This window comes from Dermacentor andersoni, chromosome 5 (assembly GCF_023375885.2).
Source record: "Dermacentor andersoni chromosome 5, qqDerAnde1_hic_scaffold, whole genome shotgun sequence".
In the NCBI taxonomy this organism is placed as follows: Eukaryota; Metazoa; Arthropoda; class Arachnida; order Ixodida; family Ixodidae; genus Dermacentor; species Dermacentor andersoni.
The window spans coordinates 177,641,420-177,665,599 of record NC_092818.1 but is presented as its reverse complement, the minus strand read 5'-3'; the positions used below and the strand labels follow the sequence as shown (position 1 = coordinate 177,665,599).

At 47.1% G+C, this 24,180-nt stretch overlaps 2 protein-coding genes across 13 annotated transcripts in view; one reads left to right on the top strand and one right to left on the bottom strand.

Annotated features, from left to right (window-relative positions):
• Positions 1-24,180, bottom strand: part of cpo (RNA-binding protein) — a 153,921-nt gene that overhangs the window by 25,349 nt on the left and 104,392 nt on the right. For all 12 annotated transcript variants that reach the window (XM_055071359.2, XM_055071362.2, XM_055071355.2 and 9 more), the window contains 2 exons: positions 1,355-1,432; positions 545-598 (listed from right to left, as the gene is read on the bottom strand). In XM_055071359.2, the coding sequence (XP_054927334.1) occupies positions 545-598; positions 1,355-1,432 (132 nt within the window). The remainder of the gene's footprint in view (positions 1-544; positions 599-1,354; positions 1,433-24,180) is intronic.
• Positions 1-24,180, top strand: part of LOC126531667 (uncharacterized) — a 698,627-nt gene that overhangs the window by 669,809 nt on the left and 4,638 nt on the right. The window lies entirely within an intron of this gene.

Genomic DNA, 24,180 nt, shown 5'->3' with positions numbered 1-24,180 from the left:
CTCCTGTTTGTCGGAAATGGCCGGAGTTATGACAACCTCGTTTTTGCAATATTTAATTCTCTAAGGTTTCCGTGTACCAGGCTATAATGTGCTATTTATCCTGTTCACTGGAAACGTGAAGCGTATGACCTTGTATGGAGTAATGGGTATTCTTACCTGTGCAAAACAAATCATCGTAGGTATATATCTCTGGCTAAAATTTCCTTCCGCGCTAATCCTAACCTTGTGAGCCTTTGTCATACACTGCGCTGTGTATGCTATGACTGACCTGTCTTTATGTGTTTTTCCCATGCGGTTTTTGATGGAAAGTTTACATAGAGTGTAAACTGCTTTCAGCTGCAGCTTCAACTTACGCAGTAATGGTGTGAAAGCCTGTGCATTTCGCAAAGTGTGCTATTGCGACGTGTCCAGTCATATGTGCACAAAGCATCTATGTGCGTCGTTCATTGTGCTCCGTCAAGGTGGTAAACGCATGAACGGGTATGGGAAGTGATTATATTTATCAAATTAATATACACAAGTAACAGGACGGAGCGGTACTTACCGAAGATGTCTTTCCATTCTTTTGTGTGACTTTCAGCAGAGATCCTTCATAACCCTGTAAGGATGACATCAGAATTTGCTAAACAGGAGTCCATTGCAGATATACCGTTTGCACTGCTTGTTGTCCTCACTTCGCATATTGTAAGTGATAACTGTGGCTTTTCTGCTTTCCCTGGATTCATTGCCTGTGTTCCATATCTTTGTAACTAACAAGAAATCGAGCACCTCGGATCTCCTTATCTTTCTCGCTCGCTTCTTCTGTACTCCTAGACATCGCGTTTAAGTTGCGTGAAACGCAGCTCATTTTTCAGAAAACATTAAACTGTTCTTTACGGGCTCTGACGTGCCCGTTCCAGGACACATGAACTGATAAGGGTTGAAAACGATGTATTCCCTGCATGTGTCACGAAGCCTGTCTTGGGCTAGGTAGTAAATCATTCTCTTACTCAAGTCTCACTCACAATAGCAATCACAAAGTAGCGCATAGCACAAAATTTACCAAGCATGTTCTTGAAAGGCGCCGTGTATTCACCAGATAAACCATATTTTGCATGCACACTTGCGTGTGTTATTGTATTCTGCTGTTTTAGCTTGTGAGAAGGTGGAGGTAGGTGCGAGTGGCAAATTACAGGTATGCAGGGCGTGAAGCGCACTGCTCGTCGTACAAGTCGACGGGCAGATACTGTATGTACATGCCTACCTTTACTTTCGATTGTTATCGGGTGTCGGTGTACCTGAAACTCATTAAAGTGCTCCGCGCCAAATAACCGCAGCTTTACACGTCCAATGGGTGAATGCTGTCGGGACCTACCTTGTAGGCACGGAATAGCAGGTAGAGTTCCCTGGGCTTTGCGTCCATGGGAAGGCCACTCACGAAGAGTGTCCGCACCTGCGAGAAGCAGAACATGTACGAATACATAAGCGAGTCCCATAAGCACGACAAGCTCTCAAAAGCGTGAAAAGTAAAAAAGCTTGCGGAACGACTAATGCTTTTTTTTCATACTCCCAAGACTGGCTATCACGTTGCGGCCACTTTGCTAAATAATGAGTGAAAGTGCAGGCCTGAGCATTTTTCTATCACTGTTTTATTCCATGTATGTCAGACCCTGTCCGCCCCCATTACAGCAGCAGCAAAAAAGTCGGCTTTCATTAACTGACCTGCTTCAGCCGGCGAAAATATTTACCGCTCTTTTAATGCCTGTCATTTTAGAGCTTATACTTAAGCCTTTTATGCTATCCTCCCGCGCACCCTATTACTATAGAAAACTGAAAGGCGCGAGCCAGCATATAAGAGGCAGAGGCAAACGTTAATTGCCAGCACACGGTGGTGTCGTGCGTTCCGGAGCATAACCACAGTAGTTCGTTGAATAATAGGCCCCGCCGTGGTAAATGATCCGTGGCGCCAGCGAATAAGCCACATATTGAAAAAACAGCTGCATAATCAAAAGTCCCGCTAACTGCTGCTATGTATGAGAAAGTGCAGTAATTGTATTCTTATTGGGCGCAAGATCAGCTCCAAAGAATCATCAGAGTAAGAGCGCAAGGATGCTCTGTACATAAAGTGCATTAAGAGCATCTGTTACTTTTTTTCTTTCTGTTGTAAACACAATCCATGAAGGAGGAATGGAAGAACTCTTGCCGTCAAGGCATGGCACGCGTTAGGTCTTGCAAGTGCTTCTCAATCGCAAATACTGGAGCGAACGCTCACTAATTGCCTCGCCGCAGTGATAGGCGTGACGTGAACGCATGGAGCCCGCAATATTCTCAGACTATCACACCCGCTCTACGCCCCGAATGGCATTAGATACCCGCGTCTCGGTTCGTCTTTTACTGCTTCTGTAGTGCTGAAAGTTTCCACCACCTTAGACTTCACTACGTGCCTGCTGCTGCGGATGCCTTGTTATGCTTTGCTGCCTCTATTTCTGTCCTACGGAAGTGCTGAAGTCAAACAAACGAAATCGAGGAATTCAATCACTTGTGACAAAAAACAGCGACGGCGCGAAGGTAATATGAAAGACAGACAAAGCTGGTCATAAAATACTGTCTCGGAAATTTAAACGCAACCACAAAGCTCCGATCGCCTTCGCTGCAGCCAGCTGGGGACATAACTTCTGAGCTCGCTGTGATTAACCTAAATCAACTCGAAATTCGGGGCGTAACTCGAGCCTGTACATTTCCCGCTTGCATGCTTTTGCCCCTCTGCCGTCATTTCTTATATTCGCCCTAGGTAAGAAGAAAGCCTCCTTCTAAGATAAACACTGTGGAAGTTCCTAACACTAGGAAGCAGTGTCACCCTCCAGTATATGCATGGCCTAGCAGCATGGTGAGCTCTTTTGCCTAACGTCCTTCCTTCCTGTACCCTAGTTATCGCCACTTAAGACCTCACGTTATCATCATTCGCCGAAGCCCTCTTTCTGACTTAACGGCCACTCAGACGGTGGAATGCTGGCTGCTCCTACTTGTTCAGTCGAGGCGAAAGTGAACATAATCATCACACTGTTCGCAAAGTTCTGGTAACCGTGCATACGTGTGCTTCTAGTCAGTGAATTTCACGTTTGTGCTGACGTTAAGTTATCCTGGCTCCAACGCATAGAGTTTCTCGGGACCAATTATAAACATAAATTCGCAACATCGAGTGCTCAAAATCAAGTATCAGGCTCAAAACAGATGAGCGCCACCTCCCCTACTCCTCTTTTCCCCTCGGTACATTGAGTAAGAAGTTCTTCCTGTCTTCTAAAGAATGAAAACTCATAGACGGTGTTCTGTTTTTCGCAAAATAAACGTCCCTTGCTTCTTGGAAGATCAAAGCCGTTTCCGGTGAGCCACTTATAAAATCATAAATCACATAGCTGAAACTCCTCCATTGTCGACGTACACAAACAGAATTTGCAGCAATGTTTCTTTTCAGAGATTCTGAAAAGCACTCGCGGCGCAACAAACCGTAAATCAGGTGCTCTACTAGGCGAATACCGATATGTTGTGTAAATTTCCCCATTCAATTTTCGTTTTCATTTTGCTTTGTATTTCCATGCTTTATAGCAGCACGAATCACAATATAGGGAGCGCACCTGAGTGAAGTCCGCATTTCGTCTTAAAAGGGTGCATTCCACCGTTAAGTCGCCTTTTCCACTCACTGTCCACAGTGCACCGGGGAAGCGGGATTCCTGCAAACGTCTATGGCAGCGCGGCGCGTACGGGACCTCGGTGCGCAAAAGGAAACGAAAGGAATGGGTGGTTCACAAAGCCCACTGCAGCATGAAGAAGTGTTTTAGGGCAATACTCTTCCCTTTTAAGATTTTATTGTGCTTTTGTCCTTGACGACTTAATTCCGTTTTCCTGGAATGTGCTGCAAAGTGAGTGCACGCTCCACATCTCTAAAAAACTTCCATAAGCTTCCTTAAGGCATATCAACCGGATATCAAGCTTTGATCCTTCTGAAACTCAGCTAGTGAATCTCTTTCGATACCGTTCTGCCAGAGTCCACAGCTCATAGAAGCATGATGTGCTGCAAGGCCGTCTACTCCATGCATACATGAAGGTGCAGGAGGTCGCTTAATTCACTGCCTTCCTTAATTCACTGCCTTAATTTACTGCCAAGAAGAGGATAGATATTCCATATCTGTGTATTTTCATAGAAAAATAGAAATTATCACTAATATAGAAATAAAACTTCTCTCAGCGTTAGGCAAGCAGAACGAACCTTTGTCACCGATGTCCTCGTAGCTTCTTTTCTGCAAAGGATTTTTAAAAGATTGTGCAGAAATCACTGATGATAGTCAATGCAAGTGAATAGGCGGACGCGTCTGGAAAAATATTTCGCTTTATTAAAAGAATGATGCGCTCGAACGCCTATATCAGTTCCAGTGAGGACATTTGGGAAGCGTTTGTTGTCTCTTTGCGTAATTCTGCACAAAGCAGCAGAGCCGCGAACATCTCTAATGGTAGTGTAGGTGGCTTTACATTGCCTATTCAGGTGCCTATTCGTCACGTAGTATTGTCTCCAGCGGCCCGAGCACCGGCGTGAAAGACGACTGGCATCCTCCTCTCCGGCCACCGGAGCCCTCTCCCGCAGCCGCCACAGCGGAGGAAGCGGAGGGCTGCCCTTCCTGAGCGCTCCAACACAGCGCTAAACCATCCGCTTTCGCCCCAAGGCTCTCGCACGCCAGCACGTGCCCTCTGCATCGGCAATGAGAGTCGGGCAACCACCACCACAAACGAAAATGGACTAGTGTTCCAAGGAAAGCTATTCGCTTTTAAAACTTTGCTGCTGTAAAACAAAACACTGAGAACCAAATTGTTTAGCGCGAAAGTGTGCTCATGGGTATTGCAAGTCTGCAGGGAATTATACTTTTTTTTTTCGTTTCGGAGCTAGGCATGTATCAAATTTCAACGCGTCCGTTATATCATTGCCGAGTTTACACAACGTTTCTCATCGACTTTGAGTTGTTTGTGATTTGCTGACTTTTCAAAGAGAAACCCCAGAAGCAATCACGTCTTGCGTTTTTTCTGAGCATATTCGTCCACATGCTACAATATATCGTTCCTAAAGAAACAACGAAAAATGTATCCTTCAAAACTGTCGCAAACAATTCTGGTAACCCGTAGTCTTTCGCGGCAAAAAAAAAGTTGTGCAGCAAACCATACGGATATTGCCTCAGCGCCAAATCTTTTCTAAGTTGCCCTTGTTCACAACTTCCCGCCTGTATACGAGGCAATTTGTATGGCTGGGCCTTCCTTCTAAGCCATTCTAGGCTCACGTGCAAACTGTAGTCTGCGTTGAAGAATAAAATATCAAGGGGCCTTCGCAAGGCGAGACGCTAATCCTCTTCAGACGTCAGCCTGGAAACGAGATTGATCTCTTGAGAAGCACTAAAGCCTGGATGCATCGACAAATATTCAGCAATAGTTGTATTCACGCAAGTGTCTAGCAATATGAGGAAAAAGCAAATTCCCGAATACATACAGGCAGTTGGCCATAGTCTAATTGACACTGCACTTTTCACTCATGTTCACCGTATATCTCGGCTAGAATTCTATTACTTTCTGCATGCGTAATTCTTGAGATAAAATTCGTAATTGGAACATGTGAAAAGTAGCCGTCACTATTATAGAGGTACATCGTGTCTTTCTTTGATCTTCATTCCGATAAAAAAAGAAAGACCATTGTGAACCAGCCTTTGTGTTCAAATAGAATCTCTGGCTGGTACCGGATGAAAGACCTACAAAGACACACACGAGAAAACAAAAGATACAGAAAAAAAATACAACTGACGAAGGCGGTGACGCTACTGTCGTCGTGTCTCTCTCTTTCTTTCTTTTTTCTTGTCTCTTTGTTTCCATGTGGATCCTTTTTGTCGGCAGATACGTTCGCAATCGCTCAAACTGTCGTAGTTTCTAGCACAAAAGTAGTTCTCACTGCGCTCGTCTATGCTCCTGCAGGGAGAAAAGGGGAGTTCTTGTTTTCTTTTTGTTTTCTTTTTGTTTTCCTTTTGTTTCTGTTGACAGCTTTTGTTTTGCACACCGGCGCTTCTGTATTGTCTTATTTTCGCACACTTAGTCTTGACTTATTTCATTGCATTTGGATAATGCACGAATTTGGTTCGATATATTAAAATGACCTTACAAACATTTATATGGGTTCTGTTAGACAAGCATCGTCATCTGCTGCCCAGCTTGAAGGCTACCTTTTTTAATTTTAGTTCTTCCAGTTTCTTATTTTCCCGGTTTTCTTATCAGTAGGTCGCGGGGGAGAGAATGAGGACGCTGTGGTGGTGGTGGTGGTTGTGGTGAGTTGTAGCAACAGGCGGGTTTAGCCTGGTGAACAAGGCCGGCAATTGCTCCGCCCGAGCGTCTCGCACAATACCGCTGAAGGGTTTCACCATATGTCCATCAAACCAGTCTCTCTTAAGAATTCGATGAGGAGACGTGAAGTTTCTTTGCGGGCTATAACGGATCCCTCGGGAAATATAAGGTGTTGCAGGCGCGCATGCGGAAGGTCCTTGTTTTGCAGATTCTTCAGGAGAGTGTCTCTTTTAACTTGGAATTGCTGGCAGGACCACAAGAAATGCTCAATGTCTCCTGTCTCGTTGCATGCCGTACAGTTCGGAGAATTGATTCGCCCCGTTTTAAATAATCTCAAGCCTACTCTATTGCGCTCTGTCGACTACAGCAAAAATCAGTAAATGAATATAAATAAATAATTAATTAATTAATCCTTTGTAACACATAACATCGCGCTAAATATAAAGCTCTCATGAAAGGTAGTTCGATCAACATCTAACTGCTGCGCACGTAGCTACACCAACGCAAGGATACACTTTGACTTGTTTAGTCTTTGCTGAAGCAGTCCTTCACGTAATTAATTATGTGGGTGGAAGGTACGAACATAAAATAAATCGAGGTCAGTTCATAGTACATAATATCAAATGCAGCATTTTATTTATCACCACTTGAAGAGCTGAAGTCATCGCACATTTCATATTTATCTGTCGTTTTTAACACTGACACAGTTTTTAAAAAAGAAAGCTTCTCGTAATATGAGGAGCTTTCACAGAACATTTGAAGTATTTCAAGAATTTATGTATATCAGATCATATGCGGATTCTTGAAACAAAAGATATAAATAAACAAATTAGGCAGAGACACTTAAGACTGCTTACGTGTCGGAATGCGAAAGCATTGTGGTCCCTCTCGCGATATATTGTTTCCCGCGCGTTCTTTTTCCGCGCAACAAATTCTTTTTGAGAGCCCTAATACTCATCTATAAAGCATGTTCATTTGTTTATGCCTAACGAAAGTGAATGCGGACTTTTAAGGGGTACTAGGGCACTCGAAAGTGGATTTAATTATAGAACACGTAGTTAGTCCCAAATAGTGAGTTGCTATGCAACTCCTTTTTTCCTCCGCGTGGCAATTTCCTCTAAATAATGTAATTCTGCAACAATACTAGGACAGACAACCTAGGTGGCGGCAAGTTCCTTGCATGTTACTCTCTATATAGCTGCAACCTTATCTTAAATTGTGCGGCTCCGGCAGCTGTGTATTAGGCGAGCAATATGTTTGTGAACACGCGGCATTGTTTACTGTGCTACCAAAAGGATCAGGGGCGTACATTCGTTATCCGAGCCTTCATCGCCGTCTGCTGCTTTGGGTGATAGTCACCGGCCGATAACTATTCAACCCGTCATCATCATCATCAGCAGCAGCAGCAGCCTATTTTATGTCTACTGCAGGACGATGGCCTCTCCCAGCGCTCTCCAATTACACCTGTCTTGTGACATGTGACTATGCATGCAAATTTTCTAATGGCATCACATCACTCTGTCTTTCTTAGTTATTCGCCGTCTTGTGTTGTATAAAGGCTTTCTGCGTAGGCCCGCAAGCATCCTGGTGATGTAAGTAAGGATTTGATTTGATTAATGCGCTTCGCTTCTCTTGACATCCACTCCGCAACTTTGCTAGACCAGCGGTTACTTGTTCTACTCATTGGATGACCTGTCCAACCCCATTTCTTCCTCTTAATTTCAAGTAAAACATCGGCTACCACCGTTTGCTCTCCTATCCGCACCACTGTCTTCCTGTCGCTTAACGTGCCTCCAAACGAAACAAGTACTAGATATCGCACTGAACAGTCACACGATGTTACTATAATTTGATTCTATTATTTGTAATTATTAGCGCTTGTATATTACGTGTTATACCTTTTTGTATTCTGTGCGTGGCATTATTTTAACTCTGGGCAATTCCTCATCTGTTTATATGCTCATCGCAGTCTACATCACGGCCGCATGTGTGTGTTTGTGGCTTTGTTTACAAACTCATCGTGGTGCAACTTGCATCTGGCTTTTATATTGATATTGTTGTGAGGCGGAGACAAGCATGAATGTTGTTTACGCAAGGCGAATGCTGAAGGCACCAGCTGACACTAGAACATGGCGGCCGAAGCGCCCCAGCAACATCACTTCTTCGTCATCGTCTCTTGTCATACACCGGGTTGGCCGGGTCAGGTTGAATTCCACGGGCGTTTACAAGGTGGCCGAGAACAGTTATTTCACGAAGACCGAAGTGACACTCTGACGAGTTGAGCTGAAGTATCGCAGCGATAAGCACAGCAAAGACAGCCGCGAGACGCTCAATGTAGGTTTCAAATATTGGAGCAAAAACGATTACCTCGTCGAGATAACAGAGACAGATGGTCCACTTCAAGCCTCGGAGAAGAGTGTCCATCATTCTCTCGAACGTCGCTGTGGTATTGCAAAGCTCGAAGGGCATGACTCGGAATTAAAAAAAGTTCATCAGGCGTAATAAAGGCTGTCTTCTCGCGATCCTTCTCATCAACAGCGATTTGCCAGTTGCCCGAGCGCGGGTCAATCGATGAAAAATATTTTGTCCAATGTAGACAGTCAAGTGCATCGTCGATACGAGGCAATGGATACATGTCCTTCTTGGTGATCTTGTTCAGATGGCGATAATCAACACGAAATCACCAGGTGTTGTCTCTTTTCTTGACCAGGACAACTGGTGAGGCCCTCGGGCTAGCGGAAAGCGTTGTGATGTTCTTCAGCATCTTCGCGACTTCGCTTTGAATGATGCTGCGCTCTGCAGCAGACGCGCAGTAGGGACGGTGATGGACGGGATTTGCGTCGTCGGTGTGAATCAGATGAACGACCACGGCTGTCTGGCCGAGCGGGCGGTCGTCGAAATCAAAAATATCACGGTAACTAAACAGAATGCGCCTAAGGTCTTCAGTTTGAGCTGGAGAGAGGTCGGTAGCCATCATGTTGTCGACATTGTGGTAGTGTGATGAAGCCGAACGGGAACACGTGACCATAGGCCTAGAAATAGTGGCCGCGAGTGGAGATATCTGGTACTCGTGCACAGGCGTCAGACGGGCCACTGTCATATTACCGGGAAGAACATGTGCAAGAGACCCAAAGTTAAGAACGGGAATCCAAGTAAAATTATTGACAATGGTGACAACGGCACTTAGGAGCGCGACGCCATGCTGTAGAATAACGTCAACAAGCGGAGAGACGATGTAGTCGCCATCAGGAACATGTGGTCGAGCTTTAAAAGGTACAATAGCAGCGCCTTAAGGCGGAAACTGGGCGAATTCGGCAGAACACAGGGACGGATGATGTGCATCAGAAACAAAGTAGCTGCCGGAAGGAAGTTCCAACTGCATGGCACCTGTAGCGCAGCCTATTAGGGCAGAATGGGTTGAAAGAAAGTCCAGCCCCAAGATCAGGTCATGCGGACAGCGCGCTAGCACAATAAATAAGACATTTGATGTCTTATAAGAAAATAAGAAATAAGAAAATTTGATGGCCGGCAATCGTTACTCGTGCTGTACACATGCCGACAACCCGCGGCGTTCTGCCGTCGGCAACGCGTACTGTGCACGGTAAGGCAGGCGTGAGGACCTTTCTGAGTCCTTTGCGAAGGGCGGCACTCATTACAGACATCTGTGCATCGGGGTCGACGAGGGACTTGACTGGGACTTCACCACCTCAACGTGTAATATACTTCCAAGGGTAGGCAACGTAATCAGAGAATTTGCAGGCCGGGTCGCATATGCAGCGTCCTGGGAGCTGCACCGACTATAGTTTCCCTGTGGCACGAACGCGGCGGAAGAAGAGCGGCGGGCCAGCGGCGAACGAGACCGACGACTTAGGGGCGATGGTGACCGGCTGGTTCGGAAGGTCGCAGGTACGCCGTCGGTATTCGTAGATGAAGGACGCACAGATTAACGGGGAGTACCTTGATCTGGACGGTCGGACGGGAAGCTCTACCTAGGAGGCGATGACCAACGACTGGGGCAATAACGAGCGATATGTCCAACACGTAAGCAATTGAAACAAATCGGCCTATCGTCTGGTGTTCTCCAGTCGGCCGGATTACGACGACGAGTGGGAACCGCTGAAAACGGGGAAGCAGGGGCTGGGCGAGGCCGGTCCTGACTGACAGTGGCATCACGAATGATGCATAGAGGCGGAAGGCCTAAATTTGCTATCTCTTGTCTGACAACGGCCTCTATAAGCAGACACAACATGTATTGTCTGAGCAATGCTGAGGAGGAACAGCGGGAGGCATAGCTTTGAGCTCGTGACGAATTAACCCCGTCAAATTTTCTTGTCCAGACAGAGAAGGTCCACGTGGCCGCTCCTCACACGAAGACGTCGAAGCTGTATTTGGTAGCCTGTTGAACTGCTTCGCAATGCGGCTACTCTTCATCAGTTCGATATTACGGCACACTTTGATGATCACGTCCACCAAGTCATAGTTCTTGCAGATAAGAAGGTTAAATGTGTCATCTGCTATGCCCTTCAGGGTGTGGCCAATCTTGTCGGTCTCGTTCATGTCTTTGTCAACTTTACGACAGAGCGTGATGACATCTTCAATATTTGCCACATAAGATTCTGTTGACGTATGAGCATGGGTCGATAGCTCCTTCTTGACTGCCAGCTGACGGCCGAAGGGCCTACCATAGATGTCTAGAAGCTTCTGCTTGCAGACGTCCCAACTCGTTATGTCGTGTTCGTGGGTCTCGTACCATGCTAGCGCTGTGTCTCGGAGGTAGAATATCACATTCGCTAGCATTAGCTTTGGGTCCCACCGATTATTTTCGCTTACACGCTCATACTAGGAAATCCACTCTTCAACGTCCGTACCATCGACGCCATTGAAGGTTCCTGGGTCTCGCGACTGGGACAACACGACGGAGGTCAGAGTCTGCGGCACCGGAGGTGGGCGGTCGGTCATTGTGGCGCTCTGGCTGTCAATCATCGTGTCAAGGCTCACGCGGCGACCGCTGCGGAGCTCCGTATTGGTACCCAGCACCTCCACCAAAATCTTGCAGGCGGAGACAAGCACGAAGGTTCTTTATGCAGGACGAATGCTGAAGGCACCAGCTGACACCAGAACATGGCGGTGGAAGCGGCCCAGCAACAACAACACTTTTTCGTCGTTGTCTCTTGCCTGCACATCCTGTTCGGCATCGCGACAGTATGTTCATGGGTGTATAGGACTGCGTGCTGTGTATTTCTGACCCTATGACGTGGCTTCTTTTCATTTTCTTACATGTTTTTTTTTATATTGTTGTTTCCGCTATGTGAAAAGGTGTAGCCGTCACCATTACAAGGTGAACACGTCTCTTTCTTTTATTTTCATTTTAAAACAAAAATAAATATAAGACTGCCTTATTAACAGAACTCAATCCAGTCAAGACTCGCCAATGGGCTCACGCACAACTACCGCCACAGAGCAGAAGGTGTATGCTCAGACACGTCGGCTGTGAAGGCTGCCGCTGCCATTCGAAAACATACCTGGGCATAAGATCTTTTTCACGTGGCTTCACAAGGGGCTGATGGTCCTTCGTTGAGTAACAGCTATTGGTCGCTAATGCACCGATCTCATTCGCGCGCATTTTGCGCAACGTAGATGGCTATTTCATATCCCCACAACAGATCAGCGTCACCGTTAGTGTGAGGCGTCTCGTTCTCAAGCTTCCTTATACAGAATATATTCGTGTTGTAAGTTATAGAGTAATTCTTTATTCTTTATTTCTTTATTCATCAATTACCCCGCAGCGCCCAAAGGCATTACAGCATAAAGGGGGGGGGGGGGGGGGGGTTACAACATTGAATAAAATGCGTCTTCATTCACACAATGCACTTGCTTTTCAGTCAGCCTGTTCCATTGTTTAATTGTTCGAACAAAAAATTAGTTGGCATATATGTTCGACTTGGCAGGGTACTCGAGGACTTTGCAACTATGATCAGTTCGTTTTGAAATGTAATGAGGTTTCCGTAGGTAAGTTTCCCTCTTTATTCCAGTTTTATTATTGTAAATTGAATATAAAAATTCTAATCTCAGTTTATTGAGGCGGGCAGAACGGGATTCCCATCCTAGCTCAGCCTTCATTGCAGTGCAGCTCTCCCTCCTTCCGTACCGCCCCAAGACGAACCTGGCAGCACGGTTTTGCATTTGTTCTAGAGCAGCAATGAAGGTTACATCGGGAAAGGGGGGGGGGGGGGGGGGTCCCACACAACACAGCCATATCATAAGACTGGTCGAACACAAGTTGTATATGTCATACGTTTTAAATTCGCATGTGAACATCGCAGGTTTCTCTGATTGAAATTCAAAGCTTTACCAGCTTTGGCTATGATGCTGTCTACCTGAGGTATCCACGAACATTCAGACGACAGTAGCACACCTAGATACTTATACGTACTGCCTTGCTTCAATAGTACATTGTTCAAATGATACCGTGACTGAATTGATTTCTTCTTTTTAGTAAATGAGAGATGTACATACTTTGCTATGTTCAAAGTGATTTTCCATTTAGTACACTAGTCATGAATAAGTGATAAGTCGTTTTGAAGTTCAATTGTACCAACTGCACAACTTTAAACAGATTCTATCTGATGTCTGGCCATATATATATATATATATATATATATATATATATATATATATATATATATATATATATATATATATATATATATATAGGCAGTTATACGTGTCTGCCTGGGCGTTTTCTGTTTAGTTGATCATAATTAAAAGTGGACGTATCGATGTCTTGTAGATTGGACGCAGCGCATATGCGTGAGTCATACATATGCACGCATGCTACACGATTCCGTGCAATGTGCCATAAAGTCAACAGTTGCATGCTGTCAAGTTACGTTTTGTTAGCTCCACGATGAAGCACTTGACTATTCTACAGAGAAACGTGAATGTCTGTCCGTGTCTTGCTTGCCTTTCATCAGCGTCAGGTCACATATAATACGGCGACACGCCTCCCATCATGACTGTGTCGTGCAAACACGTAAAGTTCTGTTGATGTGTAGAGGAAGCCGGCAAAGCAGAGTCAATAATGCAGTGACAGCGCTGACCAGCCCTAAACAGCTCCTTAGCAGTGCTGGATTCGTGTCCCCACCGGCATGCCAGCCCCGCCATCCTATCACCAACACGCTATTTCGGGAGCGCAATGAAATATGGATGGGCTCCAACAAACGATGAACCTATTCCGCAGAACCTTCATAGGCGGGACATCGCGGACTTGTTTTCCACCGAACCGATCGTTCGTCGTCGATGGCGGGCCATGTCGTATCGTACCGTCGGAAATGATAAGCGTAATGCGCAAGTTTAAACAATCGATCCCCACGAGCAACGCGTGCCCGCCGCTTTAAAAACAGGCATACGACTGCCACCAGCGGAGTTAACGGACAGTGTATGGAGGAGACAACAAAGGGGGGGGGGGGGGGGGGGGAGAGGTCGACTGGCCAGAGGGAGCAGGCAGCAGGATTCGAAGTGGCACACACACGCGTGGGTCGATGGCAGCAGCAGCAGCAGCAGCAGCGATGAGCCTCTTGTTTCCCAGACGGGGCAGCTGTGTTGTACCGGCCGGTCCCCATGGCGACGTGTGTGCGCGCGCGCCGGCCGTACCACGCGACTGCTAGCGCACGAGGACGGAAGTCGGCGCCATCTGAGATCCATAAACCGATCGGCGGCGGCGTGCTGTCTCCGCACGGCGCCCGGCCCGGGCAGCTTTCATTATGACGGGCGCCGCAAATAGAGAAAGGGCCTCGTTTCCCCGAGCAACAGGTAAACGCAGGCTCAAAAGTCTCGAATGGCGTGACAAATAGCCTTCGTCAAGCAGTAGCCAATCCCGGCCCGGGTCCCGACGCGAATGCCCGCTTTTCTGAGGGCCAATGACGATCACGCGCTCGGAACCGTTTGACCAATTGCACGTGACGAAAAAGCCATGCTGGGGGTGGGCTGGACTCCTATTGTGTTCCTTTGTCCATGGACAGCACGCGACAAAGGCAGTAGATGGCGTAGGGTCACTGGTTGAAGCCCTTTGAAGCGATCACGTGATACTTCCCGGAAAACAGAACGCCTTAGACATTCTCTTTGGTGTTTCTTTTCTTCTTCTTTTTCTTCTTTTCTTCTTTTTTTTTATTTTTTTGAGTCACGACCGCCTATACATTCATTGTTCTACCTTTATTTTCTGTAATCTACCTCTACACGTTACTAAGGGAAGGAGAGAGAGGAAGAATTGAAATTCCTAATTAACGTTGGTTCGTTAACAAACGTCTGTGTAAAGTTTACTGCAGAGTTAGGAAGGCTTGTTTAAACACCTCTGTAGTATAGCCCCGCGAAATTGCAATAGAAGGCGCTGCACGTATCGGTACACTCTCTAATACTCATGCAACTGTTGTTGTTTTCTCCAAGTGTGCGCTGGAATCACTGTAGAGAAACGAGGTCAACTTAACTTGATTAAAATCTACAAGCAGAACAGCCCCTTCACGAAATCTCCAATTTTTCTCGCAGCTGCAAGAGCGCCAGCTTACTTCGAGAAGTTTGACGGCTGCCGTTCAGCACAGATTTAAGGACGCAACCTAAAGACGCCAGCAGGTTCACTCGGTGGGCTTTTTTTTTTTTTTTTCACTCCGTGCTTCTGGAACTTCGGCTTCCCAAATGAGTGCCGAACGAAATCATTCGTTCCTCAAAGGTCTCGTGGGAGCCTCTCTGCGAAGACGGGCTGCTCTCAGCTGAACATGCACCAGCGCTGATGACTTCGCGAGGGCCATAACCGTAATCACTTCGGTGTTCCCACAAATGTGCGTTTTTCCCTCGTCGCAAAACAGCTCGGAAGAAGCTCGCGGTTGCACCGCCTGCTGGGCTTAGGATCCCTGCTGGAGCGAGCGTTACGAGAAAAGAAACAACCGCAGGCTATTCCTTAATACCTGCGCCTAGCAACCTCGCCCACCTACCTGCAATAGCCGCTCTAGGTGATGTGGCTGCAGTGAAGAATCAGCAATGGATGGAGAGACTCGGACGGGTGTTTGCGTTGCATACTGATTTCTCCCTATAAAATAATCAGAGCTCGCGCTCGCGAGATCGTTGGAACGTGTGAAAGTTTCAAAAGAATGACCAACATTGAATAGCGTTAGTCATTAAGGGCTGAAGCACTGCGCGCACAATTTTAACTTGACAGCGAGCTTCTGATCATGAGTGTTTGGTGAAGCTAACTTGGGAAAGCTTTCGTTTACTAAACACTTTAATACTTCCAGAAACTCTTGCTCACTGCCATTTTCGGAGGCATATGTTTAAATTTACTAAAAATCCACTTAATTAGTCGAACGCCCTATGTAGTTCCTAGTGAGAGAGACTCCCTAATCATGAAAATGCGCTGTCAGGATCCACGTTAGATCGTGGTTCATTTTGTTGCATTCGTCAAGGTGCTTTCAAGTAGCAGTTTCCCGTTTTCCATATTTCTTCCTTGGAGATGAAATTAACTTTGAAACTATGTTGAAGTTTTGTTGTTGAAAGGCACGCGTAGTTAAGCTGGGGGTATACTTGATATGCGAGCAATGAAATAATTTTCATGGCAACAAAGGAAACTGTCTTGATAATTAAGACAGCCGAAAGACTTTCACAAAAGCTGTGATTGCGGCTTTTCTCGACGAACTCGTGTGGAATGCTCCTTAGTGCAGTCATGCAGTATTCAGCAGCAAAGACAACAGATGTACTCAGTGCTTGATATAATGAACAATTGTTCACTATCGGAACCGAAAGTTCAGGACAAGCGCTCCCGAAAGAACTCCCGGCAGAAGGCTTTATCTGCGTTACTGAAGTCCCAAAGGTCTACGGTCCTGCACGATAGACTTTGAGAACACTGCCTGGTTTCGCTGGACTCTGTACGTATTCATTTGTGTTCCTTTCTTTCTCTCCCCTTAGGCTTTCTTATCCGAGTGTACCCTTCGCTCTGCGCAAGGAAGCCAACAAGAACAACTTTCTGGTTAATATCCCCCTTGCATTTCTGTACCACCCGTTCTATGTCTGTGTTCCGCACAATAAAGAAAAGGAAATTAAGAAGTATGCATGACCTATTGCTTAATTTTGAGTTACTGCAGTGGTGTTCAGAAAGCTAAATTCCTAGGAGTAAACGAACGATCAGCTCACAAAGCTCGCAAACGACGCAAAACTCAGCCTTAATTATGAAAAATTGTCCCTGTACCACGTAACTGCGCAAGATTCCTCCCCCTTGGGGCCTGTCTAACACTTTGCGCACGCAGTCGTGCTTTACTGTCTTCCGGGGTTATGACTCTGTGTAATAGGCGATTTATCACGCCACGACATCGGACTATGCTATTACTTCATTGTCATTATTTACAGGGCTCTATGCGCCCACTGCAACGTAGTCGTGGATAAACGGCTTTAATCACTGGTCTGTTTCATTCCAGGCCGCAGCAGTTGCATTCTCGTCCAACTGAAATTCAGAAACGCCCCTGTGCTTACATTTACTTGCACGTTAAATAACCAAAGGTGCTTCAACTTACTCGCTAACCTTCAACTGTAGTTTCCTTTAGAGCACACATTGTGGCTTCTCTACTTCACCCCGCAGTTACTGCTGTTCTTTGGCACTAGACAGTTTTAGTACAGCGTAAAACGCTTGCGTTAGCGTTAGCGTGCGACGCAACGCTAACGCGAAGAAAGGCTGCACTGCGCGGCACAAGGTAGTGTTTTAGAATGGCGGAACGGAGAAAAGCGCTAACGTTAACGCAAACATATACGGCGCCATCTTGATGTAAAAACACGAAATACTGGCCAACCGAATCCGCAAGAAATGTCCAGCTAATCCAATGCCCAATCCGCAAGTGTGTCCCTAAGCCAAGCTTGCCCAAAGCCACAGTCGCTGCGTTAATTACGCATGTAGGTGTTTGGTTTCAGTGTTGTTTTGTCGAGAGTCGCGAAACACACTTGATTATTCTTAGCATGCCGCGATCGAGTGTTCTGTGGGATCCACATTACCTGTACTTTCTAAGTTGGGATGACATAGACGCCCTCATGCTTCGGGAACGAGAGCGACCGCGCAGGTTGCACGTGTTCTCAAGAGGCGGCCTGCTCAATATCGAGGCGTATTCCGGAGGGGATGTTTCGCCTGCAATTTCGCTTTCAGATAGCGGATTTCCCACTTCTTTCCACTTTTTTGCAACAGACGCCCATCTTGACGTCTGTCCGAATGGGTTCAAGGCGAAAACCTCGTTCAGGAGGTTCATGTCGTCGTCTTTAGTAAAGCGCACACGCATTGCGACCACTGCACCGACCACACTACTTTGTTTTGCCGCGGAAAATGTGGCATGCATCGGCTTGACATGCGGCTTTACACCAAGCGAACGAGCGAAATACACTTGGACGCCATCTCGAGGCGGATACAGCAAACATGAGCAAACATGAGCAAACCTACTCGTTAAGCCTACTGCGCCGCTAAACGAGAACGTATATCGTAAACAGCGCCCATTTGTCACCTGTACGCCGCTGTCGAAGCATCATCACTCAAATCTAAAGCGAACACGAGCATTAGTTGGGAATGACTGAGCTGAACAGTGCAGGCCGACGACTCGATAGATCCGAAGCTGGCAGCTCTCACTTCCACTGGCGCCGCCATGTTGCCGTACGTAAGGCTCCCCTTGCGTGCGTTAGCGTTCACCGCTAAATCCTGAAAATAGCGTACGTACGTAAGAGCTCCAGCAGCGTTTACGTACAGCGCATGCGCAGTGCGGTGCAAGCAACGCTAACGCTAACGCTAGCTCTTTGCGTTTGCTGCTTTACGCTATCTAAAACTGTCTACTGTGTCCCAAGGCTACACCCGGTTTACACGGACGAACCTTAGTTGAGACGTTTGGATTGAATCTAGCCACCTGTGGTTGTTTCACGTGGGCTTTAATATAAGCAGAGACGCTTTCTTGCGTATGTTGCATTCCTCCCCTATCGGATATGCGGCTGCCGCGGCCTTGAGCTCGGCAGCAGAATGATATAGACCCTGAGCTGCCGCGGTGGATTGCGCCGGTCTATTGTAATAGCGAACGGAGGTCACCGCGAAGGCTGTAGGCAATAATAAACAATCATTGACAATGACAAACCGATACACGTTGTTACCAGGCAACCCTAACACAGATGTGCATGCCTGCAAATTATACGATTATCCGCTGTCGTAGCGTGGAACAAGCAGTGCGAATGTACACACGTGCGTCTATAGTGTCGGAAGAAGCTTCACTGCATTACCGACTTTGTATGCCGGGCAGCCGCGCAGACAAAGAAAGCAGCCTTTCTTTCCATTTTTCTTGCTATCTATCGATTTTTTTTTTGTCAGACCTTACGCTAACGTGAAACGTGAATGCCACCGAGCGCTCCACCTGATGACTTTCTAGCCATTCATGTACACTTCGCAATAAATCCATAAAAAAGTCGCGTGCTCCAGTCGCCCAACACTACAGCTAACGCTCTAACAAAGATACCTGCGTGGTTGCCCGCAGAGACTTGGTGACGACGATCTCCCGCGGAGAACTCTTCTCGCGACCGTATTTAGAGGCGTTGCCAAGTACTCAGAAGAAAATAGCAACAACGTGTATTCTCGCCAGGTGGCTGGCCGATCGCAAAGCGGGAGCAGAAGGGCACCCCTGGGCCTCGCCACGAACGATGGACAATCTATCATGGCGTCCTGCTCGATTAATCACACCGAGATGGAGAACGTTAGGGGCAATCTGAGGCAATTAACGGGGCCTCGCTAGATTTCTTGAGACTCTTTATCTCTCAATATCCTTTTTTTTTTAATTCTTTAACCTTTCGGAGCTTTTACAAAGAGGTCCGTATAACTGCGGCTAGCCGCCGAGCGCTCGAGCCCAGGTTTGCTGCACGCTCTCATGCACACGCTTTTTCGCCAAAACAATGCCGCGGAAAGCGGGAAACAAAGGGGAAGAGAAAAAAAATGGAAACAGCATTTTGGGAGAGAATTATTATTGAGCTCGCCGCCGGCGGCCGCCGCACCGGCAAGGCGAAGAAACGAGTACAGGTGCCTCGGAGGAACACCGGAGCTTGTTCGTTCCTCGGACTGCGCGCTCAGCTCTTGCGAGACGCCCGCGTTGCTTCCTGAGCGTGTAGGGCGAGCGGATGGCAGCCATCAGCAACAGCGCGTTTTCTTCCCAGAAAGCGCGCGCCGCAAGTGTGCATCTCGAGAACGATTTCGCCTCTTCCATCCTCTTCGTTCTTTCTTTCTTCCCCCCCACCCCCCCCCCCAAAGATATAGATAAAATGAAAGTGCTGCGCCAAGGATCTCTACGTAAGAGCACGCCCGTTGGTAGCTCGGCCCTGCTGATTGCGGGTACAGGGAAACCGCACGGCATTGCACGAGATGATACGCCGTTTTTCTTCTTTTTTTTTTTTTTTTCGGTCCGCCTACACTGTAACGCTGTTCATATCAAGATCCATGGCTGCTTCTCGTATTTTTCGTTTTCCTTTTTCTTTTTTTAGTTTTCAAGGGGCTTCAAGATAACAGAAAAGAAAGGAAGCGAAATGAAAAATGCTGATGTATTGGACACCTGACGACGCCGATTTGTAGCCGCCTCGAAGTACTTCATTGGCTCGTGTACCAAGCGTCCTTGCGTAATGTTTCTTTTTTTCCTTTTCTCTATGCAAATCGGCCACTTGTCTGGTGGCGGCAATATACACGCGAAAGTCCGTATGATCCCTCAGTAAGCGAGATTTTGAGATCTTGGAGCCTTTGAGAGCAGTCTTCTGAGGAAAGAAACGCTTTCAAAGTGTTTTCTTACACACGGCAGAAACCTTATTGCATGGTCGGCGGTCGACGCAGTATTAATATAATACATTCTTATATTCTTAGCGAAGACCACCACTAGTATGCGCGTTAGACTACTGCCGCAAACGCTGGCAAGCTCAATTTCCACCTAAAAGCTTGAAATAATGCTGGTATGGCCAGTTATATATATATATATATATATATATATATATATATATATATATATATATATATATATATATGGGTGGGTGTGTGTGTGTGTGTGTGTGTGTGTGTGTGTGTGTGTGTGTGTGTGTGTGTGTGTGTGTGTGCGCGTGTGTGTGTTTATAAACATTGCCCCAGTATGCCGTCGTCCTGGTAAAGTTATGATCGTGACACAATGCACTGCCTCTTCTTTTCATGGGGCTGCTCGAGCGTCTGGTAAAAGCCTTCCCTCAAAACACTATCGCTAGCATGTTCACGACATCACACATTTTCGCAGAACCTTAATGTACTTTTGGGTTTCGCTTCCAACGTTCTTTTCCTTATTTCACTTTGACGACAAATTTTCATGCGCAAATTACCGCCTTGAAGTTCTGCAGTTCCATACGCACCTATGATAACGGTCGCTAATCGCCAGCACGAAGTTTTGATGAATGCAGCATATAGCTGGTGTTTCTTCGGGGTTAACGCGAACAGAGTCGGAAAACTCGGGAATCCTGAATACCTTTAAAATCAAACGGAACTTGTCGCTGTAGCTGGTGAATCTCGGCACAACTCTGCCCCTTCGCCTACGACTTCTTCGTTGGTTTTTCGGACTTGGAATTATGGGTAACTTATTCCCTCAGCTCCTATGCAAATGATTTTGCATACATGGGACCGTACTTGAGACACATCGATAGTGTACCCGAGCTGCGATAGATTTCAAAGGTGAAAAAGAAGGACTGCTTCGTTTTAGTTACCTCTTTCATTGCCCAGTATAATGCAAACCCTACTACTACAAAAACCGCCACGCCCCCCTGAAGCCACTACCCCACAACCCACTCTCCTCCGGATAAAGAAAAAAGCTAAAGCATTTCAATTACGTCTTCAGCAAAAGCCAAGAGTATAGTGATGTAAATATTATTTTACCACAGTAAAGTCACCCGTGCGACCTTATTTAGTTTTCTTTGCCTATTCGCATATGCGTTTGCTGCACCTTCCGCGTTAATTATGTCTTCAGTGATAGCCGAGCGAACCTTAATGCAATTCCGGCGACAAAGAGATCGCGTTGGGCTTCACGTCCTACGACGTGCTCGTCTGTATGTAAGCTCGAGAACTGGGGCCCAGTTCGCGAATACTAACGTTTGTAAGTGTTGTTCCACATTGGTCGCCTGCCACTGATAATAATGCAATTAGTTGGTATAAACAATACGATTGGTTGACATCCGGTCTTACCAACAGTCTTTGAGTAAGAACTTATTTCGCCCGCTCATATTCTTTCTTGCCAGTTTGGAACTCAGCGGCTGCCCACCAAAGCAAATGGAGCCTGTTCTCCTAATGCCACTCAAATATTCTGTAGCGGCTCTGCACGACACCGTCCATCTAATATAAACCAGTCACGTGCCCATAATAAGTACACTCCGTTTTCATTTATTCATCTCCTCATTTCGTACGTTGAAGCCGATACAACTTAACTGAGCAGTCATGGGGAGTTAGAAACAAGGGAAAAAAATGAAATAGACCTCGCTACATTATATATTCAAAACTCCTACAGCGCAGAAGGAATACAATGCAAAAGTTCTGAGACATAGTTCGTCGTTGATACTGCAAATGTGGCGAATGATGCTGTCTATACAGGACGAGCCGGCTGGTTAAATTTTCATGTACGCCATTTCTTTCTTTATATAATAATCTTTGCTATAACGTCTTCCGCATTAGCCTGATGTCATCTCTCTCGTTGTACGTTTTTTCAGGCTACCCGCTCACAGAGCTCAAGAAAAATAAACGAAGTCAAACTTGGGCTACAGATGAGATGTATGCAACACCGTTGCTCCCAGCGTTGGCGGGGTTGAAAGCACGACGGGAGCGGCATGACAGCGCGTCTGTGGCGAAAGGGAACCAGGGAAGAGGGGCTGCCTCCCGGCACAATATTAAAGTCCTAATTACGTCCACGGCTAAGCAAGCGTACGCTGTCAGCAAGCGCGCCGGGACTAATATCGTGAGGCTGCAAAGGCCAGCCGGCGGCACCAAGCTGTTCTCCGATGTCCTTCTCTTACAACTGCGCGCGTGCGCGCGCAAGGTCTCGTTCTTACTTTCACTCTTAGTACAGGTTCGTGCAATTTCAAGATGCACTTTCCTTGCCTGTTTCTGAAGCGGGATCATTTTCGAGAATTCTTGTCCTGGGAAATCACCGTATAAAGCCGACGCATGCGAGCGTGCGCGAGTCCTTCTTTCGTCCAGAGACACACGTTTACGCGCTGGTTACCGCGGGGGAGGAGCACCGGAATCGGCGGATCACGAATCGCGACGCTGGGGTGAAGTGGCGGTCCTTCCCTAATGTAGTACACTCAACCGCTGCCGCGGTATATAGAAAGCACGCTCTTATTTCGTCCGGCGAAAGACCGGGAGGTAAAAGCAGCGAGAAGACAAAGAAGACGAATGGATACAAAAGGTCGTAGCAAAGGTTCTTTTTAAATCGGCCAGTCAGACACTCTCTCTCTCCCGAACTCGTGTGCATCCCGAAAGGGAAACAGTGGTTTCCGCAGACACCGTCGTCGGTGTCTCGCCCCTAGGCTCTACGAGGACCTCTTCGTCGCTCCGCGCCGTCCGCTGGACTATCCCCAGGTAAGGGAACATAGGGAGGAGGCACGGGGAAAGGATAGGGAAGGGAGGTTGGCAGAGGAGCTGCGCCGGCGATGGCGCAAGTCACGCGAACGCGCGTGACGCGCAGCGACGGCGCCCGCCACGCACCCGTGTGCGGTTCGCTGTCTGCTCGTAACCGGGACCCGATCGATGGCTGCAGCGAACAAGCGCTGCGAGTCCAGAAATCGCTACCAGAAGAAGAACAACAAGCACGGATGGGGTGGAAAAGCGAGTGGCCAGCGCGCACCACCGATGCGACGGCCCAGAACTGTAGCGGGAACAAAGTCGAACATGGCGTTGCGAGAATTCGAGCAGCCTATAGCGCTGCACCCGATGTGAGGAACAGCCCGAGTGCCCACGGCACCACTCACCATGGCGACGAGACGCTTGCAACAGCTGAAGAAAAAAGATACACGTCTGCTTCTTCGAAACGGCCGCCTGTCAGGCAGTAGTTTTCGGTGCGAGGAGCAAAGCCAGTATTAAAGAAGAAAGAGACAGAGCGGGAGCGATAAAGGAAAAGAGGTAGAAGGCGACGGTTCTGCGAAAGCGCAGCCGCTAGTGAGGGTGACTGTGGTGGCGTCTGTACGCCGGCCCGGGTCTAATTACGTATATCTAGAAAAATGTTGTTCATCTACTACGAAACGCGCGCTGGTTTACCTAGAAGCAGTGCTTTACAAGGGTTCTCTTTTTCGTAATTGCTGATTGGCACTTTTTAACGCTAAGCTAAATAAAAGTGCAGGAGCGTTTTTTTTTTTTGCATTTTTCACCCGGATGAACGCGGCCGCCACAGCCGGAATTCGAACCCGCGACGACATGCTCAGCAGCAGAAAGCCGTTAGCCACTGAGCCACCGTGGGCTGTCGAAATTTTCGTCGGCAATGTATAAATGCTACCGCGCTTTCCCAGGACCATGCGTGCTTCTGAAGTGACTCAGACATTTCCAATTAAGAGTGTCATCTCTCCTCTTGAGGATGTCATCTCTCCAGGATTTCCCTACAAATTAGCAAAGCCGCAACTTGCAGCGCCGCTGATCTCTCCTGATTCCACTACAGCCTTACTTTTCTCTGTAAGCCCGAAGGGAAAAAAATAAAGACGGTTAACGGCTAAATAACTACCGAGAGTTAAATATCTAGTGAGAGCATGCGCAACCACTCATCTTTTTATTCTGACGGCGTCAAACAGAGCACGAAGCTTGTTTTCATG